Source organism: Sus scrofa, chromosome 12 (genome assembly GCF_054392235.1).
Source record: "Sus scrofa isolate SSC_HxYL_T2T_F1_AM1 chromosome 12, Sscrofa_HxYL_maternal_Yorkshire_Landrace_v2.0, whole genome shotgun sequence".
Lineage (NCBI taxonomy): Eukaryota > Metazoa > Chordata > Mammalia > Artiodactyla > Suidae > Sus > Sus scrofa.
In genome coordinates this window covers 40,930,048-40,956,378 of record NC_139394.1, presented here as the reverse complement: position 1 = coordinate 40,956,378, position 26,331 = coordinate 40,930,048, and the positions used below count along the sequence as shown (strand labels likewise).

Genomic DNA, 26,331 nt, shown 5'->3' with positions numbered 1-26,331 from the left:
AAGGTTTAGACTGGCATGCACTCACTTGCTGTAGTCTCTTCCCCTGGCTTAGTGCTTAACTACTGTGATAAACCCCCCAACTCCCAGTTTCTCCCTGAGGAGGGAAATTATTGGACCACATGTCCAATGTTCAGGCAAGAAGCTGCCTGAGGGTTTGGTTTCTATGCCACGCATTTCAAAGTACTGAAAAGATCCAGCATATTCTAGATGCCTGGGGGCCACTGAGAACAAAAGAGAGCTGAGCAGCTTGCAGCTACTCCAGAGAACTAGCAGAGAGAGACCAATACAGCTTGGTGGCCTTGATCCTGAATGTGAAGAAGCAAAGAGTGAGTACATACAACATTCCAGCTTTTAGGGGGGCTGTCTGAGGGACTGGTTTCTGTCTTGCCCAACTCAAAGAGTTGATGGGACCTGGCATCTTCTAAAGACGTGCAGAGAACAAAACAGAGCTGGATGCCTAGCAGCAGCTCCACAGAGCTCAGAGTACCACAGAAAAAGTCAGAGGGAACAAAAAATTATGAGCTCTTAAAAAAAAGAAACTAGAAAATCTTTTTAATCAGGAATCTACACACAAGTCAAGAGAAGGCACACCCACAGAAAAGGTTTGAGGGGTCCCCAGAATCTATAGCTGAGCTAATTGATGAAGTTCTTTTCCTGTACAAAGCCAGTCTATAAACGACTGGGAGAGGTGGCTGCTTTTTCAAGTGGGTAGATACAAACTCAAAGTTACATGGAATGTGAAGAAACAGGAGAAATGGCCCAATCAAAGGAACAAAATAAACGCCAGGAATCAATCATAAAGAAATGGAGGTATACTAATTACCTGACAAAGAATTTAAAATAATCATCATAAAGATGCTGAACAAGCTCAAGAAAATGAACAAAGTGAGAATTAAAAAAAAAAAAAAAGATACAGATAATGTAAAACAGAACCAAAGAAATTTTGAAGCTGAAGAATACAATAATTGAAACAGAAAATTCACTAGAGGGGTTCAATATCAGAAACGGTCAATCAAAATAAAGAATCAGTGAACTCAAACACAGGTCATTTGAACTTACACAGTCAGACAGTATAAACAAAAAAGAATGAAAATAAGCAAAGAAATCCTGTGGGATTTATAGGACACCCTCAAGCAGACAAACACATATATGAGCATCAGAAGGTTAAAAAAGTGAGAAGGAGGTACAATCTTTATTTAAAGAATTAGTGGAGTTCCCCTTTGTGGCTCAGCAGAAAAGTATCCACGAAGTATGTGAGATCAATCCCTGGCTCAGCTCAGTGGGTTAAGGATCTGGCATTGCCGTGAGCTGTGATATAGGTCTCAGATGTGGTTCAGATGTGGCATTGCTGTGGCTGTGGTGTAGGCTGGAAGCTGCAGCTCTGATTGGACCCCTGGCCTAAGAACTTCCAGATGCCACACCTGCCGCCCTAAAAAAATAGTGGCTAAAAATTTCCCAGATTGGGGTGGGGGGAAGGTACAGAGAGGAGAAAATGGACATCCAGATTCAAGAAGCCAATAAACACAAAGAGGGTGAATCCAAAGAAGGTCACACTAAGACACATTATAAACAAACTAACAAAAATCAAGGACAGAGGATTTTGAAAACAGCAAGAGCAAAGCAAGAAAGGAGTGGGATGATATATTTGAAGTGTTGAAAGAAAAAAAAAAGTCTACCAATCAAGAACACTATGTCCAGTAAAACTGCCCTCAAATATGAGAAGTTCCTGCTGTGGTACAGTGGGTTAATGATCCAGTGTTGTCTCTGTGGTGTTGTGGGTTTGATCCCAGTCCATGTAGTGGGTTTAGGATCTGACACTGCTGCAGCTGTGGTTCAGATTTGATCCCTGGCCAGGAACAGGTGTGGCCAAAAAAGGAAAAAAAAAAAATAATAAGGGAAAGATGGAGAGGAGGAAAAAAGGGGCTGGGGAGACAGGGAGAGGAGGAGAAATAAACACTTTTCCAGAACAAGGAAAGCTTGGGGAGTTTACCACCACGAGGAGGCCTTATAAGAAATGCTATGAGGAATCCTGCAGTTGAAATAAAAAGATACTAAGCAGTAACACAAAGCCATAAAACATGAACTCTGAGTCAAAAACTGTTAGAGGAGTTCCCATTGTGGCTCAGCATGTTAAGAACTTGACTAGTATCCATGAAGTCTTGGGTTTGATCCCTGGCCTCACTCAGTCAAAGATCTGGCATTGCCACAAGCTGTGGCATAACCTGCAGATGCGGCTCAGATCCCACATTGCTGTGGCTATGGCATAGGCGGCAATGGCAGCTCTGATTCGACCCTTAGCCTGGGAACTTCCACACACTGCAGATGCGGCCCCAAACAAAACAACAACAACAACAACAACAAGACAGACTAGAAAGGAGAAACAGATGGTTCTATAATAATAGTAGGAAACTTTAATATCCCAATTTCAATAATGAACAAAACAGAAATTCAATAAGGAAAAGAGGACTTGTAAAACACCATTAAGCTAATTACACCTAACAGACAATATAGAACATTACAACTAACAAAGTAAGATACGCATTCTTCTCAAGTGTGTATAAAACATCCTCTAGGATGGACCATGGGTTAGGCCACAATAAAAGCCATAATAAATTTTAAAAGAAATGAGTAGTTTTTCTGACTACAATAAAATGGAATGGAAATCAATAACAGAAGGAAAACTGGAAAATTCACACTTAAATGAAAATTAAACAACATACTCTTTATTTTAAGCATAGCTGGGTTACAATATTATATTATTTTCAGGCGTAGAGCATACTGATTCAGGATTTTTACAGATTATATTCCACTATAAGTTATTACAAGATAATGGCTATAACTCCCTGTGCTATAAAATGTAAACAACACACTCTTTAAACAACCACTGAATCAAACTTGAAATCACAAGAAAAAATAGAAAATATTTTGAGGCATATGAAAACAAAAATACAAACACACTGTAACTTATGAGATAAAGTGAAGCAGTGCTTTGAAAGCTATTTTAGTTATAAATGCATACATTAAAAAGATCTCAGATTAATACCTAACTGTATATTTTGCAATAGAGCAAATTTTAAGCCAAGAACTAGCAGAAGAAAAGAAAAAAATAAAGATTGGAGCAGAAATAAATAAAACAGAGAATAGAAAAAATAGAGAAATGAAAGTTGGTTCTTTGGAGAAGATCAACAAAACTGACAAATCTTTAGCTCAACTGACTTAGGGAAAACAAACCAAAAAAAAACCCTTTATCAGAGCTAATAAATGAAATCAGCAAAATTACACGATACAAAATCAACACACAAAAATTGGTTTCATTTCTTTTTCTTTTTTTCTTTTTTTGGTCTTTGTTTTGCTTTTTAGGGCTGCACCTGCAGCATATGGAGGTTCCCAGGCTAGGGGTATAATTGGAGCTGCAGCTGCTGGCCTACACCACAGCCACAGCAACACAGATCTGCGCTGTGTCTGGACCTACACCACAGCTCACAGCAACGCCAGATCCTTAACCCACTGAGCAAGGCCAGGGATTGAACCTACAACCTCATGGCTCCTAGTCGGATTCGTTTCTGCTGTGCCACGATGGGAACTCCCCAGTTTCATATATATATATATATATATATTAACAATGAACAATCATAAAAGGAAATTTCTATGAAAACAATTCCATTCACAGTATCATCAAAAAAAAAAAAAAAAATTACTGAATGGAGTTCCCATTGTGGTTTCAGAAATAACAAACCTGACTAGCATCCATGAGGACACAGGTTTGATCCCTGTCCTCACTCAGTGGATTAAGGATCTGGCATTGCCATGAACAGTGATATAGGTTGAAGAGGTGGCTCAGATCTGGCATTGCTGTGGCTATGGTATAGACGGGCAGCTACAGCTCCAATTCGACCCCTAGCCTGCAAACTTCCATATGCTGCAAGTGCAGCCCTAAAAAAAATAAAAGAATAAAATACTGGGGAATATATTTAACCAAAGAGTGAAAGACTTATACACTGAACCAACAAAATTAAGAGAAATTAAAGAAATATGAATAAATGGAAAGGAAACAAGAATAAATGGAAAGACATCCAATATTCTAGACTAAGAGACTTAATATCATTAATATGACAATACTACCCAAAGCAATTTATAGATTCAGTGCAATCCTTACCAAAATCTCAACTTTTATTTTTTTTTGCAGAACAAGAAAAACATATCTTAAAATCCATATAGAATCAAAAGGCATCCCAAATAGCCAAAACAATCTTGAAAGAAAAAGAACAAAGTGGAAAACTCACACTTCCAAATTTCAAAACTTACTATCACAGTAAACAGTATGCTACTGGCATAAAGACAGATATATAGATAAGTGGAACAGAATAGAGATCTCAGAAATAAACCCTTGCATATATGGCCAACTTATTTTCAACCACAGTGCCAAGACCATTCAACGGGGGAAAAAGTCATTCCACAAATGTTCCTGAGAAAATTGGATAGGCACAGATGAAAAAAATCAAGTTAAATTTTGCCTATACCATATACAAATGAAAAATAAATTTACAAAAAGTTAAGAATAAGACCTAATCTATAAAACTATTTGAAAAAAACAAAGGGCAAAATATTCAGGATATTGAATTTGGCAATGGTTTCTTAGATATAAAACCAAAAGCCCAGGTGAAAAAAGAAAAATACAGATAAATTGACTATATCAAAATTTTAAAAACTTTTATGTTATCAAAACATACTATCAAGAAAGCAAAAAGGTAATCCACAGAATGGGAAAAGATATTTGCAAGCTATTTATCTGGGTAAGAGATTAATATCCAAAATACATAAAGAATTCCTGCAACTCAAAAAATGCATAATTCAATTCAAAAATGGGCAAAGGACTCGACTAGACATTTATCTAAACATATACAAATGGCTAATAAGCACATGAAAGACGCACAAGTTCATTAATCATTAGGAAATGCAAATCAAAACTATGAGATATCACCTCACACTCATTAGCATGGTTACTATCAAAAAAACAAGTGTTCCACCTCGCACCAGTCAGAATGGACATCATTAATAAGTCCACAAACAACAAATGTTGGAAGGGGTGTGGAGAAAAGGGAACCCTCCTGCACTGTTGGTAGGACTGTAAATTGGTACAACCACTATGGAAAACAGTATGGAGGTACCTTAGAAAACTATGCATAGAACTACCACATGACCCAGAAATCCCAGTCTTGGGCATATATCAGGACAAAACTTTCCTTGAAAAAGACACATGCACCTGCATGTTCATTGCAGCACTATTCACAGTAGCCAAGATGTGGAAACAATCTAAATATCTGTTGATAGATGATTGGATTAAGAAGATGTGGTATATATACACAATGGAATACTACTCAGCCGTAAAAAAGAACAAAATAATGCCATTTGCAGCAACATGGATGGCACTAGAGACTCTCATACTAAGTGAAGTAAGTCAGAAAGAGAAAGACAAATACCATATGATTTCACTTATATCTGGAATCTAAGATATGGCGCAAATGAATCTTTCCACAGAAAAGAAAATCATGGAATGGAGAACAGACTTGTGGTTGTGAAGGGGGAGGAGGAGGGAATGGGATAGACTGGGAGTTTGGGGTTAAGAGATGCAAACTATTGCCTTTGGAATGGATAAGCAATGGGATCCTACTGTAGAGCCCTGGGAACTATATCTAGTCACTTATAATGGAGCATGATGGAGGATAATGTGATAAAAAGAATGTATACATGTATGGGTGACTAGGTCACCTTGCTGTATAGTAGAAAATTGACGGAACACTGTAAACCAGCTACAATGGAAAAAATAAAAATCATCATTAAAAAAAAAAGTGTTGGTAAGAAAATAAGCGTTGGTAAGGATGTGAAGAAACTGGCATACTTGCACATTGCTGGTAGAAATGCAAAAAGGTACAGCCACTATGGAAAACAGTTTGGCAGTTCCTCGAAAGTTTATAAACATAAAATTAGCATATGATTCAGAAATTCCACTCCTAGGTATATCACCAAAAGAACTAAAGGCAGGGACTCAAACAGTTGTACATCAATGTTCATAGCAGCATTACTCACAACAGCAAAAAGGTGGAAATAACCCAAGAAACCATCAACGATGAATGGATAAACAAAGCAGTAAATACATACAATGAAATAATATTCAACCACCAAAAGGAATGAAATTCTGATACATGGTACAATGTGGATGAACCCTGAAAACATTATGGTAAATGAAATAAGATAGACATGAAAGGACAAATATGGTATGATTCCATTTTTATGAAGTACCTAAAATAGACAATTTATAGAGAAAGTAGTAGAATAGAAGTTGCCAGGGTCTGGGGGGTGGGTGGCGGGGAGAGAATGAGGAATTATTGCTTAATGAATAGAGAATAATAGGTGATTGCGATAGTGAAAATGTTTTGGAAATCGGCAGTAGTGATGGTTGTGCAATACTGTAAATTTATTTCATGACACTGAATTGTACACTTAAAAATGGTTAAACAGGGGAGTTCCTGTTGTGGCTCAGGGGTAATGAACCCGATTAGTACCCAAGAGGATGCAGGCTTGATCCCTGGCCTGGCTCTGGGTTATGGATCAGGTGTTGCCACCAGCTGTGGTATAGGTCGAACATGCAGTTCGGATCCTGCGTTGCTATGTCTGTGACTGTGGCCAGCAACTATAGCTGCAGTTCCAATTTGACCCCTAGCCTGGGAATTTCCATATGCTGCACATGTGGCCCTAAAAGGCAAAAAAAAAAAAAAAGTTAGGTTTTATGTTATGTATATTTTATCACCATTTTATATATCTAAAAAATATAAATATACCCACAAAAACAAATACTCTACAATAGTATAAATGAATAAGTTAGTAATATATGTATCAACCAGGATGAACACAAATCTACAGATGCTGAGGTAAAAAAGCAAGTTACAGATAAATAACATACAAATTATTTCATTTATATAAAGTTCAAAAGCTTATATTACTTAAGAGCATATAATATATATAATTATACACACTATTTTTTTTAAAAACAAGTAAAATTATTATCTCTGGAGATGGGAGGATATGATTATGAAGGGGCACATATGGGCCTCTAATATATGAGTAAGGTTCTGCTACCTAAAATGGGTGATAGATACTTAGATGTTCATTTTATCATTTTTTAAAATGTACATATTAGTTTTATACACTTACATATGCATTATATTTCATAATTAAAACATAATGATTAAACAATATTACTCTGGAATTAATACAGATGAGCTAGAGAAGGGGTTAGAATGGGTACATTTAGGCTACTAATACAGTAAACCCAGACAGAAGTAGCTTGAATTAAAAAATGTTCAAAAATTATGCAAAACTAGGGAGTTCTGGTCGTGGCTCAGTGGTTAACAAATCCAACTAGTATCATGAAGCCATGGGTTAGATCCCTGGCCTTGCTCAGTGGGTTAAGGATCTGGCATTGCTATGAGCTGCGGAGTAGGTCATAGACTCGGCCTGCATCCCGATTTGCTGTGGCTGTGGTGTAGTCTGGCAGCTGTAGCTCAGACTCTCCCTCTGGCCTGGGAACCTCCATGTGCCATGGGTGTGGCCCTAAAAAGACAAAAGACCATAAAAAAAAATTGCAAATTTGGAGTTCCCATTGTGGCTCAACAGGCTAAGAACACGACTAGTATCCATGAGGATGCGGGTTTGATCCCTGGCCTCCCTCAGTGGGTTAAGGATCCAGCACTGGAGGATCATATGGCGGGGAAGGCCCATCCAAGGATTACATAGGAAAATGCACTTTATTAAACTCACTGTTTACTGTTGATTAAGATCCAGACTTAATGAAATTACCTCTGAACATAAGTATTTTTATCCAGTAAAAATGCAAATGATTTCTGTCCAGGTGAAAAGATAACCCCAAAGGTTCAGTTTATTGAATTGCAGTGCATTAACTAGATTTATACTCTGGCCAGCAATCTTACAGTCTATTCCTTTATTATATTGCCTATAGGTACACAACTCCTTAAATGTTCCCCAAATCAGCTTTTTTTATCATACTCATTTTCTCATTAATCAATAAATTGAACAAATTTTATGACAGGTGCTCATTTTATATTTACATGTGATTTTATCATTTCATTTTTTTGAAGTTATACTGTAGAGAAAGCAAAGTAAACAGATTATAATAATATTTAAAATTAAACATGAATAAGGTGTTATGTTAGAAAGGAAAGGGAGAAGGGTCATAGACGCCCCCTGGTTTTCTGATTAGACCAAATATAAATTATGGTACCATTAATTCATAAAGGTAACACTGGAAAAGGACCAAGATTGGGAGAAAAGATTACAATTTTGTTGTCTTTGAGATGCTCAGATTGATATGTTGATGCAGCAATGTGTGGTGCTATGATTTATAATAAGAAATATATATATATTTGATCTTGGTCCCTGTTCCCAGCACAGACCTTCTAAAACCCTTGGAATTTCCTGAGCAATAACAGCTATAGGAACATCTTTTGTTCTCAGTTCGTGAAAGAGTTCCAGAGCCATAAGGTGAAATGATTTATTCATAGCAAGCCCCTTTCAGCCACACCTGAGTATATGTTAATTAGGTGGCTTTTGGACAGCCCCAGGTAACTGAGGACATTGGCTAGTTGCCAGTGGAACTGCGATATTGTGATTTATAAGAAAAATATATATTTGGTCATTCAGATAACCAAAATATATTGCTCTTATATATTTGGTCTTCATCCACCATTCCTGGCTCACAGCTCTCCAAACCCTCAGCATTTCTTAAGCGTGGAGAGTAATAATGACATTTTTTGTTAGGTTAATGAGGTGACTTTTAGAAAGGATCTCAGGATGGGGGCTAGTTGTCAATGGGGACAATCACAAAACTAGAGGGATGGAAGCCTCTGTTGCAGAAAACCTCAAGCTATGTAGAACTATGCATCTCTCCATCTGCCTACCAATTCAGATCCTTTAATATCTTTTTATAATAAATTGATAATCTAGGGAGTAAATGAGTTTTCCTTAGTTCCATGAGCTGTTCTAGCAATCTGTCAAACCCAAGGAGTGGGTCATGAGAACCTCTGGTTTATAGCCAGTCTGTCCGAAGTATAGGTAACACTCTGGGCCTATGACTAGTGTCTGAAGTGGAGGGTGGTCTTGTGGGACTGAGCCATCTACCTGTGGAATCTAATTCCATCTCTTGCGTTAGGACTCAGTAAAAAAAATCATAATACATATTTTTAAAAAAAGGGTGTTCCCATTGTGGCTCAGTGGGTTACAAACTGGACAAGTATCCATGAGGTTGTGGGTTTGATCCCTGGCCTCACTCAGGGGGTTAAGGATTCAGCACTGCCATGAGCTGTGGTGTAGGCTGCAGACATGGCTGGGATCTGGCATTGCTGTGGCTGTGGCGAAGGCCAGTGGCTACAGCTCTGATTTGATCCCAGCCTGGGAACTTCTATATGCTACAGGTGTGGCCCTAAAAAGAAAAACAAAACAAAACAAAAAAAAAGCGAACTAAATTTTTGGTATCCAAGAATTGTTTGTTGGTATAGGGAAGCGTGCGCACACACACACAGAGCACACATTAGAAGAGAGTCAGAAACCCTTTTTAGGAATGAACTGTATGAAATTTTCAGCCCCACTCCCAACCTCCAGGGGCAGGAAAGGGGGTTAGAGGTTGAGTTAAGTGCCAATGGCCAGTGATTTAACCAAGCATGCCTATGTAATGAAGGCTGCATAAAAACCAAAAAGTATGGAGCTCAGAGAGCTTCTGGGTTGGTGAATGCATCCACATGCCAGAGACTGGTACACCCCAGTTCCATGGAGACAGAAGTCCTGTACTTGGGACCTTCCAGATCTCACCCCATATACTTCATCTGACTCTTTTATACTATCCTTTATAATAACCTGGTAAATGTAAGTCAATGTTTCTCTGAGTTCTGCGGACTACTCTAGCAAATTAATAATTAAATTTGATAAGGAAATTGTGGGAATCTCCAATTTACAGCCAGTCGGTCAGACACCACAGGTAATAACCTGGACATGAGATTGGTGTCCGAAGGGAAGCAGTCTTGTGGGATGGAGCCCTTAACCTCTGGTATCTGATGCTATATGTAGGTAGATATTGTCATAACTGGGTCAAACCAAAGGACATTCAGGCGATGTCCTTAATGTCTGGAAACCCAAGCATCGGATGTCAGAAGTGAACCTGTGTGGTAGTAGATTACCGAGAGTAGAGCAGACACAGAAGAGCTGTTTGTTATTTTGATTGTGGTATTCAGAAGTCACAACTGAATTATAAATTGGGAAGCCAAGACAACTAGATATAACTAAAAGAATGAACATAGATAAGATTGAGCAGTAGAGTACAGATGAAGAAAAAAGTCCAGCAAGAAAACCTTACTTCCTTTCTATCACAGTGCACATTCAATCCATCCGCAAATCCTGCCAGCACTACTTTAAAAGGAAATCTAGACTCCAAACGTTGCTACTAGTGGTTCTAGCCACCAGAGTCTCTCACCTGAGTTATTACAGTGGACTCCTATGGCATCACGATGCTTCTCCTTTTGCTTTCTATAGCCCATTTTCAAATAGCAGCCAACACAATCCTTTAAAAATTAAATCTAAAGTCTCCAATGGCTTCCTACTGCATTTAGAACAAAATCCAAATCCTTACCGTGGCATGATTTTACCACAGCTCCTTCTCTGTATCGCTCACCTCACCCTTATTTTGCTTCAACCAGGGTAGACATCTTGTTGATCAAACAAACCACTCTCCTACCACAAGGTTCCCTGTGTCTGAATATTCTTCCTCCAGTTTAGAACAGTTTGTTTCCACATCTCCTTTTAGGCTTTTACTCAATGTCACCTTCTCTGGCAGGCCTTTGAGAACTATTCAATTAAAATTCTAGGAGTTCCCGTCATGGCTCAGCGGTTAACAAACCCAACTAGTATCCATGAGGATGCAGGTTCGATCCCTGACTTCACTCAGTGGGTTAAGGATCTGGTGTTGCCGTGAGCTGTGGCATAGGTCGCAGACGTGGCTCGGATCCTGTGTTTCTATGGCTGTGGTGTAGGCCAGCAGCTACAGCTCTGCTTCGACCCCTAGCCTGGGAACCTCCATATGCTGACAGAGAGTATGGTCCCAACAAGACAATAAATAAATAAATAAATAAAATTCTAAAGCACCTCTTTCCACTCCCCCAGGATTCTCATTTTCCCTGCTTTCATTATTTTTCTACACACTTACCATTATCTATATTAGTCCACTCAGGCTGCCATTAAAAAAAAAAAAAATCATTTCACAATACACATATGTATCGAATCATCACATTGTACACCTTGAACTTACATATATGTCAATACTATCTCCATAAAGCTGGATAAATGTATCACAGATTTAGCGGTTTAAAAACATAAATTTATTTTTTACAATTCTAGACACTGGAAGGTCCAAGATCAAGTAGCTGGCTGACTCAGTTCCTAGTGAGACTCTCTTCCAGGTTTGCAGATGGCCATCTTGCCAAATCCTCAAGCCCACTTTTCCTCTGTGCTCATGTTGTGGGGGAGAGATTAAAATTTCAGGTATCTCTTCTTAGAGGGACACTAATGCTGTCAGATTAACGCTCCATCCTTATGACCTCATTTAACCTTAATTACTTCCCTAGAGACCCCACTTCCAATCACAGCCACACTGGGGGTTAGGGCTTCGACAGAGGAATATGTGGGTGGTGGGAACACAAACATTCAGTCTATGACACCATCTAACAGACTAGTATCTTTCTGTGAGTCAGTTTATTTTCTGTTTCTCACCCCTGGATGATAAACCTCCATAACAACAATGATTTTTGTTTGTTTTGCTCACTGCTGATGATCCAGTACTTAGAACAGTACCTGGGCACATAGAAGTATGCAAAACAAAAACAAAAACAAAAAAACCCAACCACCTGTAAAATCAAGGGCCAATGTTCTGAATAAAAGAGAGCAATAAAGATGATTGTGATCTTTAAAAGGCATAAGCTCAGAGACTCGAATTTTCTGTTGGTGAGTTTCTCTCTCTTTATCTTTCTTTCCTTCCTTCCTTTTTCCTTTCTTCAGAGAAAGATGGAGAGGTAAAGGTTTAGGGAGGGAACGCTGGAAAGTAAACACGATACCAAACTGGAGGTACTACAGAGAGATACTCAGTCACAACACAAAAGCGCTGACGAGGAAATGGCATGTCCCCTGGGTGCATATACCCAGATTTTAGTTCAGGGAAGGGCCTACAAGGAACGCTATAAAAATGGGGTAGGGGGATTTGGTAACTATGAGACCACACTTCCACAGACAAGAATGTGTTCATTTTAATCTTTTCAGGGAAGGTTTTTTTTTAAGTACCGTAAAAGCCTTCTATGCAGGATTATACAGGGGCTGCATGAAAACCCAGAGTGTGGTAGCTCTACAGCAAAAACATACTGAGTATTTTGGCTAATTTTCAGTTTTAAGTTAAAAAGGGGGGGGGGGTCTAGAGCTTTATCACTCTCACTGAAAGTGACACTCAAAATGCACATCTGGAAGTCCCTGCTAATCTAGTGGTTAGGACTTGGTGCTTTCATCACTGTGGCCCAGGTTCAACCCCTGGCCTGGGAACTGAGATCTCAGATCAAGCCGGTGCTTGCCGCAGACCCTCCCCCCAAAATTAAATTAAAATTAAAAAATGAAGAAAAGGGAAACTGCACATCTACACATCTTAAGTACTTCCCCCGTGCCATAAAATTCATACAACTAAATACACACATACTTCAACTTTTTAAATTTTCTTAAGTATCCTAACTAGGCACTTAAAAATCAAATAACTTAGAGAAAAGTATACTGACACAGAACCATCTCTCAGGTTTTAAGACGTGTGTGTGTGTGTGTGTGTGTATGAAAAATGCGAGGTATCTCTGTTATAAAATAGGTAGCTGATAAAGAGCAAATACTATTCACACACAGAGAGACTAGCCTACAAACAGTGATACAGATAATTTAATCTACTAATGTTCACATCACTTGGATTTGGTAACTTTGGAAACTTTTTTTTTGAGTCAGATCTCACAAATTAAAAGACACTTTGGAATGTTTATGCCTTATCTGGATATTGTCATTTTACTTTTTCAAACTTCTTAAAACCAGTATCTCACTAGGGAGGCAGTAAGTTACAATGCAACCTAGTGGGGAAATCCTGCGCTTGCTCAATGTCTATGGCTTTTACACAGTTCCAGATGTTCAGTGCATTAATAATGCACTAACTCAAAGCCTCTTTTTGAAACTTTAGAAAGTGCAAATTGCATTAAGACCTCTTTGCCCTCATTAATGGTATTGTTACAATCCCAGTCCGCGGGAAAATGTTTTTTGGCATGTGTTTAACTTTATAATATTGCCATTTACTCACTTTAATAGCCAGTACTCAAGTCTTAATGCTTTTAATAGGCCTGCCTAAACAGACTACCATCTTTTGTAATCTTTTTCACATAATTTATTTCATAGGTAAAACCTGCCATATTTTTCCATCTGACGATGATTCTTCCTATTCATTTCATGAGGCACTAATATTTAAGAAATGTCTACCTTCTTTTACTCAGGTGATATGTACCCATTGGTGGCATATGTTAGGAATAATACAGTCCCTTTTAAGTAGTAATAAAAAATGAAAAATAATTGTAGTGTATTTTCATAACATTTTAAACTTCAATAAAAATGGGTATATCCTTAATTCTTAACCGTATTCAAACATAATATGAGAAAACCAGAAATATTAATTTCTATTGAGACAACATGCTATAGTCTAGCTATCTGGTGGTATCTCGAGAGGCTTGGGTTATAGTTCAGGATCAAGATTTCAATGAACATACATGGAGTCAGTAATAGAGTAGGAAGAATAATACGTAGGAATACTGTCCTAAAGTGAAAGTAAGACTGCGTATAGTTGTTGACTATCCACATGGAAATGAAAGGTCCTACAGTATCTAACTTGGAGTATTCGCTCTCATAAATTTGTTACAAGAATGAGGACTATGATAATGTTAGAACTGTGCTATAGATACTAATATGCTTATTTAGAGAGTCACTTATTGATACATTTTAATAAAAATACAGAATACTTACATGGTAAAAACTTTCCAATAAAAGTAAATTTCAGAAATAACTCATACATTTCTTCACCTATTTCACTGAAATCTCTTGAAAAGAAAATAATAAGAACCCAATACTATTTATGCATGGAACAAATTCTTAATTCTTTAAAACATGAATTCTGAATTTCTGTTGATCAACATAGTTGGTTCATCAATGTCTGATGTAGCCATTTCACTAAAATGTACATATTTGCCCAGTTTTGCCACTGTAGAGTCAAGAAGTATTAGCTTAGTAAGTGTCGGCTTAAATCTGAATGAACAAAGAAATTTATTCACACAAATTCGTTCACGTTTCATTTCTTACCTGAGTAGATTGACTACTGTGTGAAAAAGAAGGGGGGAAGGCAACTCATTTTCTATCCCTCTGTTAAAAAACTAATTAAAGTAAACCGAATGAGGTCAGTGCACCTGCACTATTAGAATCTAAGGCAGACCTAGACTGAGAAAAGAAAATGAAGAAGAAACAAACTACTACAGTGTTACCTAAAAGCTACTACCTCCACATATTGCCCATCTGAATCTGCTGTAAACCTGTTGCTATAAAACTTGACGGTGAAATGCTTTGGAAAAAACACTTCACAATCTAGTGGAGAAGACCCAAAAGAAAAATGCTTAAAATACAATGTGTTAAGTGCTATTATAGATATATACAGCTAGTCAGAGGAAAAAGTGACTAAACTTTTGCCTGAGGGTTAAAGATGGTTTAACAGAGTAAACTTTTGAGCTGGATGGAGTGCATAAAATTTCTACACTAACAAAAAAGTCAGGGAGTGGATTCAAGCAGACACAACACTACGAACACTACTGCTGCTTAACAAATTACCCACAAACCTAGTGACTTAAAATAAGACCCACTTTTGAAAATAAATTTTGAAATTTTGGTAAAATATACATAACATAAAATCTGCCATCGTAACCATTAAGGGTAGGGTTCGGTAGCGTTATGTAATTCACATTACTGTAGAACCAGATTCCAAAATTCTATTCATCTTCAGTAGGCAAATGGATAAATTAACTGTGGTACATTCAGACAATGGAAGAAGTATTCCATGCCAAAAGGAAAGGAGCTACCAAGCAATGAAAAGACATGGAGGATACTTAAATCATACAACTAAGTGAAAGAAGCTAATCTGAGAAAGCTATGATGCCAACTATATCACATTCTGAAAAAGGCAAAACTACGAAGACAGTAAAACGACCAGTGGTTGCTAAGGGTTGGGGGTTAGGTAAGAATGAATAGGCAGAGCACAGAACATTTTTTGGGCAGGGTAACTAACTACTCTGTATGATACTGTAATGGTGGAAACATGTCATTATACACTTATACAAACTCATTGTATAAGTATTTTAGAATATATAATACCAAGAGAAACCCTAATTTAAACTAAGGACTTTAGGTGACAATGATGCGGCAGCATAAGGTCATCGGTATAATAATGCACTTTAGTGAGGAATATTGACAATGTCACAGGCTATGCATGTGTGGAACTACTACAGAAGCTCTCTGTACTGTCCACTCAATTCTGGTGCAATCCTAAAACTGCTCTAAAAAATAAACTCTCATTTTTTTTTTTTTTTTTTTTTTTTTTTAGGGCCGCATCCATGACATACAGAAGTTGCCTGGCTAGGGGTTGAATTGGAGTTGCCGGCCACAGCCATGCCAGATCCAAATCGCAACTACAACACACACCATAGCAACACTGGATCCTTAACCCACTGAACAGGGGCAAGGATGGAACCCAAGTCTTCACGGATGCTAGTCAGGTTGGTTACCACTGAGCCACAACAGGAGCCCCCAAACTCTATTTTTTAAAAAACTACATAAGCTATAGATTTTTCTCCATTAAGCTGCTATCTGTAGAATCTTTTCCTTGTTATTTTCCTCTCATGATCTGTCATGTTACCTTGACTTCCTAGTTACACCATCTTCAAGCTAACACTATCTAAACCAGGTAAGTGAAGCAGATGTTACTTCTAAAAACTCCTCAGAAATCGTACTTTGTACCAAGGCAAATACCAAGGCACTGGTATGGGCTCTAACCTTTCATTGAGGCACATGAAACACTCAATATTCATGAAATCTCAATTCAGCCACCTGTTGTTGACACCCATCCTGGCCCCGTGTATCCTCTCCCCAAGAAAGGCAAATAAAAGCCATAGTTGCTCAGCAGGCTAATTGGTGGGTTACAGCTGTGGCCAAGCACAGCTTTTCCTTAATAAAGTTGTGTCATTAGCCTTGAGCACCTTCTATCTACTGGGCCATGTTGCTCAAATTCCTTTCTAGTCTTTGTAACCACAGTATCAGCAAGGACTGCTGATATGGTAGAGAATGAAAGAGGAGACACGTGAACACTGCTTCACCCAGGATGTAGGTAATGTGGTTCTTCCACCCTCTTGTACCCTATTCGAAATGTGTTAACTTATACTCAACTCTTTCTTTTTACTTCTAAGAGTATGTTTTAAATTTTCTTAAATAAATCATGACATTCAAGGGAGTTCCCATTGCAGCGCAGTGGAAACGGATCTGACTGGTATCCATGAGGATGCAGGTTCGATCCCTGCCTTCACTCAGTGGGTCGGGGATGCAGCATTGCTGTGAGCTGTGGTGTAGACTGCAGACGTAGCTCGGATCCCACGCTGCTGTGGCTCTGGTGTAGGATGGCAGCTACAGCTCCAATTTGACCCCTAGCCTGGGAACTTCCATGTGCTGTGGGTATGGCCCTAAAAAGCACAATAAAACAAAACAAAACCAGTAACAACAACAACAACAACAAAAACTCTATGTGATTCAAACATCTTAATTTGTCAGCTTCTCTGTCCCTAGTACCTCTGGGATAGCCTGCTTGGTAAGCCGATGTGGAGGTTACCATTGCATCAAGGTAATTTTCCACCTGATGATATCCAAATCAAAAAACTGCCAATCTGAAACTGTCAGCCAAAAAGAAAAAAATCCACTGGTCTCTGTTACAAAGATTGACTACAGATGGACATTAAAGATTGTAACCAAGATAAATGCCTGGAGCCTCCAACTTTGTCTAACCCATATCAAGTTCAAATAAATTGCTTCAGCATGGAAATGTTTAGTAAATTAATTGTAAGTTAAATTTAACCATTTTTTCTGTTACTACCCCAAAAGTGCTTTCCATAACTATGCTTTTATCCTTAGAAAAATATAGTTTAGAACCAATGTTGGGGAGGAGGGATACCCAAGAAGTTTGAATGAATTCAGCTTCTAAACTTATTATTTGATCCTTAATATGTGCCAAACTAGCTAAGATGGCCATCCTTGACTCTAGTTTAATCTTAACTTCCCTGGTCTTATTCTCCCTAGATTTTTCACTTAAAAAATCATAACCAATATATTTTTGTAAAGTTTTGGAGCCAGAAGTGGCACAAATGTATACATGTTATTATAGACAAAGAATATAAATGACTATATGCATGCATGTAAAATAAAATTAAGAAAAAAAAAACTGGTTATTTAAATAGCTGCTTTTCAATTATGCCACTATTTTTCAGAATATTTCATCACATACACATTAAGGCAGTGTCACAGCAGCTTTTTTTTTTTTTTTTTTTTTAATCTTTTGTCTTTTTAGGGCTGCACCCAAGGCATATGGAGGTTCCCAGACTAAAGGTCTAATCGGAGCTACAGCTGCCAGCCTACACCACAGCCACAGCAACACCAGATCCGAGCCACGTCTGCGACCTACACACAGCTCATGGCAACACTGGATCCTTAACCCACTGAGTGAAGCCAGGGATCAAACCCACAACCTCATGGTTCCTAGTTGGATTCATTTCCGCTGCACCACAATGGGAACTCCCAGAGTAGCTCTTATGTCTGTCTTCCTAAAGGTAACAAAATGTGCAAAGCAAATATAAATACTGAAATATACCAACATGTAGGTATTTGTATACATGCGCATATTCTAAATAAAAATAGTTCAAATGAATACTTATCAGATCAATTATATTTCATATATCAAACTCCAGAATGATATTATGAAGACAGTATTAGACTGGAAATTCAAGAGTTCTAAAGCAATTACTTTTACTAATTAAACATATGACCTTAGCCAGGTTATTTGACATATTAACCCAGAATGTAGTATGTGCTCAATGCATGTTTGTCAAATGAATATATTAATGAAGGAATAAACAAATGAATGAATGTTGTTTAATTTTAAGGGCAGAATTCTTAAGAACTACACCTAATTTCTCAGAGATGTATAACCTCCCTATCATGATCCCAAAGGCTTCAACACCACAAAGATTCCTTTTATATGACATGGTGGAAAAACTGCTCCTTAAACGGCTTGGGTGAATACTTAAAATAAGGCAAATACATATTCTACTGAAATGTTGTGTCTAAATAAGAAAAAAGAGGCTGCTCCCTCACTTTTTGAGATGGACTGCATTCTATCTATGGAATGTATATCTCTCAGGCCAGTCTTGCCTTCTGAAATGGCCCACAATCTCTCAATAAATCTACTTACCTATCAAAAAAGGAAGGAAGGAAGGAAGAGAGAAAGAAAAAGAGAGAAAGGAAAAGCAAGAAAGAAAAAGAAAAACGTTTTACAGAGAACAATTTGGTTTCTCCTTTAAATGCAATATAGCTTAAAAATGAGAAATGTCAAACTAGTGGCACTACAAATTTCTCAATATACAAGTTTAATATAAAACAATACTTAAAAAAATTATAACCAGAGACTGAACAGAAACATTTGCATTGTATTCCTTATCTGACATTCAGTGTTGAATGCAAAATGCTCCCTCAGGGAAAATGGTTTTTACTCATAAAGATGTAAAAGAAAATCTACAATGTACAAATAAAATGATCCAAGTTGCTATGTGGCACCAGAGAGTCTCTTTTCCAAATGATTTAATGGAAACTTTTCTATCCATAAAAAGAGTGTAAAAACTCTTCTACCCATAAAAATGATCTCTTGGAGAGCTCTAAAGCAGTGGTGCCACTAGTTAAATGACAATAGGAGTCAAAATCAAATTTACCATAGTGGATGAATGGTATTCTTCTTGAAACTATTACAATATTAAGTAACTTTAGAAGGCTCTGAAAGAAATGTGGGGGGAAAGATCTAGAATGACAATTTACTGATTTTTATCCTTACACAAATGTTGCAGTTTATAACAAAAGGAAATTCATTTTATTTCTCTCAGTGAAAGTTTTCAGTAAATCATGAATTGCAATTATCTAGACATAACAGGGAAAAACCTTTTGCCACCACAATGTTTGTCTTAAAAATTAAATTTGTATGCCCCAAATCTCCCCAAAATAAATTCTAACATAAGCTCTCATACCTTTTGCACAACCCAAAGTCAAAACCCCTTCAAAATGAAAAAAAGATGACATGATAACATTTAATAACTTTAGTCATTGTACTGTGTAAGAATTGACAATGGTACAGACAAAAGGCTAATATAATGTGTTGGTTCAATCTTTTTTTTTTTTTTTTTTGTCTTTTTAGGGCCGCACTCACGGCATATGGAGGTTCCCAGGCAAGGGGTCGAATCAGAACTGCAGCTGTTGGCCTACACCACAGCCACAATAGTATGGGATCCGAGCTGCTTCTGTGACCAACACCACAGCTCATGGCATCGCTGGATCCCTGACCCACTGAGCAAGGCCAGGGATTGAACCAGTGTCCTCATGGATACTAGTCAGGTTTGTTTCCACTGCACCACAAGGGAAACTCCAAAAGCATCTTATATTTCTAAGTAAATTTTACTTTCTGATAATCTGTAATACCCTGGATTGATCCTGATACTCATCTTCAGAAGTTATTTTTGCTAGCATTGCTATTGATTTTTTACCATAAATACATTTTTAGTGTATATTCACCTTGTCTTACAACAAAAAAATCTTTAAAAATGACATGGCTTTATAATAAAAGTATATTTTCTAAATATGTGAAAATTTAAGTAAAATTTTAAAGTTTTATTATAATAAACATCACATACTTAAGTGTTATTTTGGCATAGAATTTTCATATCATATAATTATATTACATGGGTCTAAAAAGATCCACAATATATAGGTTTTTCCCCCCTGTGTGGGAGGTGATTACCATACTAAAATTTATTTATCGAGGTATATGAGATTAAAGACATAAGAAATTTTGAAAATTTGGTGTGTAATACTGAGAACAATTACCTCTTCACAATTAAAAAATATATATGCTTAAAGTAGAAGCAGTGCTTCTGAAGAATCAATATTCTGGCACAGAGGGGAAAAGTTTTATTAATTGATAGTTTTTAGATAATCCCTCCTAATTACTCATTTTGATTCATGTTACATTTTTTCAAAACCTTGAATTTTTGAAAATTCAGAAGTCTCTGATTATTTCTTCTTTATTAAAAATATTTTTTTCTTAATCTCAAAATAGTTTTCTTCTTTTCGGTTTTTATAAAGAAACATTTTGTTTGAGATATAATTCATATACCACATAATTCATTCTTTTAAAGTATAGAATTCAGAAGTTTTTAGTATATTTACAAAGTTGTACAACTGTCACCACTATCTAATTCCAGAACGTTCTCTTCACTCCTAAAAGAAACCTTTTATCCAGTAGCAGTCACTTCCCATTCCTATCTTCCCTTAATCCTTCATAACCACTAAGCTCCTTTTTACTTCTATGAACTTTCCTTTTCTGGACATTTCATATAAACGGAATCATATAGTACGTGGCCTTTCGTGTATGGCTTCATTTAGCATAATGTTTTCAAAATTCATCTGTGTTGTAAGATGAATCAATACTTTATACTTTTTTATGAATGAATGATATTCCTTTTACTTTTAATTTGTTATCTCTGAATTTAAAATGTATCTTTTATAGATGGCATATAGTTGGATCATAAAAAAAAAAAATCCAGGGAGTTCCCATCATGGCGCAATGGAAATGAATCCAACTAGGAACCATGAGGTTGTGGGTTTGATCCCTGGTCTCCATCAGTGGGTTAAGGATCTGGTGTTGCCGTGAGCTGTGGTGTAGGTTGCAGATGTGGCTCGGATCTGGCATTGCTGTGGCTCTGGCATAGGACAGCAGCAATAGCTGTGATTAGACCCCTAGCTTGGGAACCTCCATATGCCGTGGGTGTGGCCTTAAAAAGACAAAAATAAATAAATAAATACATAAATATAAATACATAAAAATCCATTCTGCTAATCTCTGCCTTTTAACTAAAATGTTTTCTCCATTTGCATTTAACGTAATTATTGAGAAGGTAGTTTTTACATCTGCCACTTTGCTATTTGTTTTCTATATAGTATCTCTCCCACCCCCATTCCTCCATTACTGCACACTCTTGTGTTAAGTAGATATTTTTTAGTGTAACATTTAAATTTTTCTCATGTGCTCTTTTAATTCCCTTGGCATTTCTTTTTCTACATATAGCTGTTTTTCTTTTCTTTTTGGTTGTGCCCACATGTGGAAGTTCCAGGCTAAGGAGCAAACCTGTGCCATAGCAGCAAGCTGAGCCACAACAGTGACAATGCTGGATCTTTAACCTACTAAGCCACATAAGAATTCTTCTTTTATTATATATATTTTTTGAGGAGGAACTGAAGTTTGGATAAGCTGAAGTAGGAGGTGATATTCCATTTATAGAGTACTTTCCTTCTATCAGGCAATATAAGTCATCTCAACACATTAATAATTAGAATATATTTTTTCAACTACTGAAACTAACTAATAAAAATTATATCATTTGAGAATACAGGTACCAGTAGGTATGGTACACGCTGAACAAAAGACTGTTTTCCTTTCCAGTGTAACTTTTTCAATGACAATTATATCATTTAAATAACTTTAAATTAGATTTGGTTCTCCTCTACAAGACCAAAAAAACAAGTATCAAACCATTTCCTATCATACAAAAAATTATTTTCACCATATCTTTGAAGCCTAACAAAAAACGAAATTATATATTTACTCTACTGGGCATTTCCTGGCTAATTTTTTTAACTGTAATTGGAAAATATAAAACTTTTCTCTTCCAAAAAAAAAATTTTTTTTTTCTCTTCATGTGTTGAGATCTTGCTTTTCTTTAGCTTCAGGCTTAATTATTAGTTTTTCTTAACATAACTTTTGGTGTAGATGTTTATACTCTAGAATAAATATTGCTTTGTATGAAGAATTTTTAGGAGTTCCCATCCTGGCTCAGTGGAAATGAATCTGACTAGTATCCATGAGGACACAGGTTTGATCCCTGGCCTCACTCAATGGGTTAAGAATCCAGTATTTCCATGAGCTGTGGTACAGGTCGCAGATGCAGCTTGGATCTGGCATTACCATGGCTGTGGCGTAGGCCAGCAGCTACAGCTCCAATTCAACCCCTAGCCTGGGAACCTCCATATGCTGTGGGGGCAGCCCTAACAAAAAAGAATTTTTTATATGTTTATGTCCATTTTTTAAGATATTCTTAATAAAACAACCTACCTGATTAAATTTCTTCTGAAACTAATTATTTCAATTTATCTACAGGAGAACTAATTTACTGGATCTTTGACTAATAAAGTATGTGTGTTATGCTCATTCCAGCTGCTATAAAAAAATGCCAGAAACCAGGGAGCTTATAAACAACAGAAATTTATAACTTATAGTTCTAGAGGCTGGAAAATCCAAAATCAAGGTACCAGCATGGTTGTGTTTGGAGAGGGCCCAGGAAGAGTTCGTAGCTGGTGCCTTCTTACTGTGTCTTCACATGATGGAAAGAACAAGGAATCTCTGTGGAACCTCCCTTATAAGACACTAATCCTGTTCATGAGGATCCCTCATGGCTTAAACATCTCCTGAAGGCCCCACTTCTAACATCATCATCTTTAGGGATTAGGATTTTAACATATGAAATTTGGGGGGGACACATTCAGGCCCCAGCAATATGTATATAGATAGAAAGACAGTGGGAGAGTCAAAAGTATCAATACTGCCATTCGAATATATGACTTATGATACTAACTACCTATGAAAAAAGAAAAGGGGAATGCTGCCCTTCTACATTGGAATTTCACTTATATTTTGATAAAGCATGATATCACTCTCAGGAATTATATGTGGTTTTAATGTTTTGATAATATGAGAACTAAAATATACTATATAAATTATTTGAACTGAAGAAATTATTAAAAATCAGAGCAACTTTAAAAACAAAGCAAAAAAATTTTTTCCAGCCAAATACCTGAAGTAGAATAGAAGAGCAACAAAGAAAGGCTTACATTAGATTCAGATTACTGGAACATTCAAATAGCATAATTTATCAAAATGAAAAATAATGCTCTCTTCCCCTTAACTATAAAAATATCCAGCCACCCTAATAATAAATATCACGTACACGAAAACAGCCCTCTTACATAACTAACATTTCTTGAAGACCTTTAGTCTTATAGACTTGCAAGTAAAACAGTGATAGCACAGTCAGGTGGTATCGTAATCGATAAACAAGTAAAATATATATGATGTTTAGAAAACTGTCATTCCCATCTTACTTCTGATCCTGGGAAGCTTATCGTGGTAATCTTATATGATTTTTTAAAAGCAAAAGAAATAGTAAATATTCCCTTACCTTGTAAGATGGCAAGAAACACAAAATTCCTTGGCTCACAGTCTGACACACAGATAACAAAAGTGCTCCCACTTCATCCTGGAACGCAAATGTTTCTGTGTGCTGAAAGGTGGCACAGAGATTGCGACCCTGGGGGCCTGACCCAATGGTGCCAACCCAAACCTAGAAAATAAATATGTCAGTATTAGAGTTATGCTTAAATGAGGCAGGCAAACTACCATTTAGTTGGGAGCTTTAATTACATGTATGTCAAAAGATCAAGGAACGAGTTTAGAGAATATTTGTTTTTAAACTGTTGGGTTTTTAAAAATATTACCTTTAATTAGTTCTATACAGATTTAATTTTGGTGAATGATGAGAACAAATGAATAAATCAGAAATGAATCCAAAATGATAGAGATCTGTTATAGGTAAGTCTAAGACTTAATTAACTATGACAGGAATGACTGTTTCACAAATTCACTGATGCTCAAAGATCCACAGTCACAGAAAATCAGACCCACCAAATGTTACAATTATATGCAATTCCTCTACATTCACCCAGATCTAAATAATCTGTGAAACAATCAAAAAACACCTTGTGATTCAACTTACCTGAAGTAGTTTGTATTTAAAATAGTCAAATTCATAAAAACAGAAAGTTGAGAATATATGTTAAGAGTTCCTGCTATGGCGCAATGGGATCAGAGGGGTCTTAGGAGCACCGTGATGCCCATTCAATCCCTGGCCCAGCAGAATGGGTTAAGGATCCAGCAGTCCCGAGGCTATAGCTTAGGTCATGACTGTGGCCCAGATCTGATCCCTGGCCTGGGAACTCCACGTGCCATGAGGTGGCCAACAAAATAAAAAAAATAATAATAATAATTCATTACTTAACTAAAAAATAAATAAATATTTTTAAAAAGAAAATACATGTTCAATTTACAAACTATGCTGAAAATATATGCTGAATGTTCTCATATATATTTGACCCTCTAAGGAAAACTTGAAAATGTGGAACATTTATTTTTCCTTTTACTTGTAGCAATGTTTCTAAACAGGAGCATGCTGGCATTTTGATAAGCACAATTCTTAGTTATATAGGAGTTTAGCATTCAATCTAATAGTTCCCACGAATACTCCCTGGTTGAATACTATAGCTTTATAAAGAACTAGAATTGTAGTAGGCACACAGGTGGTATTATTAAGCATGCAGCTAACCACTTTAAATTACTTCATAAAAAGAAACAGGAGTTCCTGTTGTGGCTCAACGGTAACAAACTTGCCTAGTATCCATGAGGACTCAGGTTCAATCCTGGCCTTGCTCAGTGGGTTAAGGATCCAGGGTTGCTGTGAGCTGTAGTGTAGGTCACAGATGTGGCTCAGATCCCACATTGCTGTGGCTGTGGTGTAGGCTGGCAGCTGTAGCTCCAATTTGACCCCTAGCCTCGGAACTTCCAAAGGCCATGGGTGCAACCCCCCCAAAAAAAGAAACAGAAGGCAGATTGACAGATGACAATTCAAACATTCTGAGGAAAACTAAAGTAACAATTATATAGTATTGTTATAAAAAATTAAAATTGTCAGTTACAGGGCTCACAAGAATACTTCTAATTCACTTCAGATATTCAGACATGTGCTAGACACTTGCTAAGTAATATCAAGTATTAATCTAGGTGGAGTGGAAGGATGGGGATGTACCAGTAAGAATGAGGCCTGGTCTAATGGAAAAGGCAAACACATAAATAACTATACAATTAGAAATTATGGTTAAAGAAAGCTGACTTTTTGTTTTTAATTTTCATTACGAAAATTTAAAATTTGGAATTCCCGTCATGGCTCAGCAGTTAACGAACCTGACTAGTACCCATGAGGACACGGGTTCGATCCCTGGCCTTGCTCAGTGGGTTAAGAATCTGGCATTGTCGTGAGCTGTGGTGTAGGTCACAGACTCGGCTCAGATCCTGCGTTGCTGTGGCTGTGGCGCAGGCTGGCAGTGGCAGCTCCAATTCAACCCCTAGCCTTGGGAACCTGCATATGCCACAGGTATGGCCCTAAAAAGACAAAAACAGAAAAAAAAATTGTTTATTTATTTAAAGGGAGAAATTGCAATACTGTCTTGTATCTAAAGTGTATATTTTTACTCAGTGGGTTGAAAGAATGCTATTTATTGGTATTTCCTTTTGTTGACACTATGAAGTTGCTGACAAATTTTCTTTTATTCTAAAACTGAAATGGTAAATTTCCTATCAGGATTTTTTTTTGCTAGTACTTCAAGTACCTTTTAATTTGTTTATAGACAACTATATTGAGGTAAAAAGATTAATAAGAGCCTTAAAAAAAAAAAAAAAACTAACCTGTGAGTTATTAATGACATGATTAGCCTCCAGCTGGATAGTAAATGTAACACCAAGTTCTGATGAGAAGGATTTCATTGGTGATAATGTCCCAGATGTCAAAACAATGTTCCAAACCTTGCCATTAATGTCTGAAAAGGCCTAAAAGGAAACAACATTAGATACATGAAATCATCTTTAGAAAGTCAAACACATTCGTTTAAATGTTGTCACTGGACAAGAAGACAGGATTTTTTTAT

At 36.9% G+C, this 26,331-nt stretch overlaps 1 protein-coding gene across 10 annotated transcripts in view; it reads right to left on the bottom strand.

Moving 5' to 3' along the window:
- BRIP1 (BRCA1 interacting helicase 1) overlaps positions 1-26,331 on the bottom strand; it is a 137,986-nt gene that overhangs the window by 47,133 nt on the left and 64,522 nt on the right. For all 10 annotated transcript variants that reach the window (XR_014821286.1, XR_014821287.1, XR_014821284.1 and 7 more), the window contains exons 13-14: positions 26,093-26,233; positions 23,757-23,918 (exon numbers count right to left, since the gene is read on the bottom strand). Coding sequence is in view for 6 of the 10 variants with exons in the window: in XM_084985031.1 (XP_084841157.1) it covers positions 23,757-23,918; positions 26,093-26,233 (303 nt within the window). In the remaining 4 variants the exon portion in view is untranslated. The remainder of the gene's footprint in view (positions 1-23,756; positions 23,919-26,092; positions 26,234-26,331) is intronic.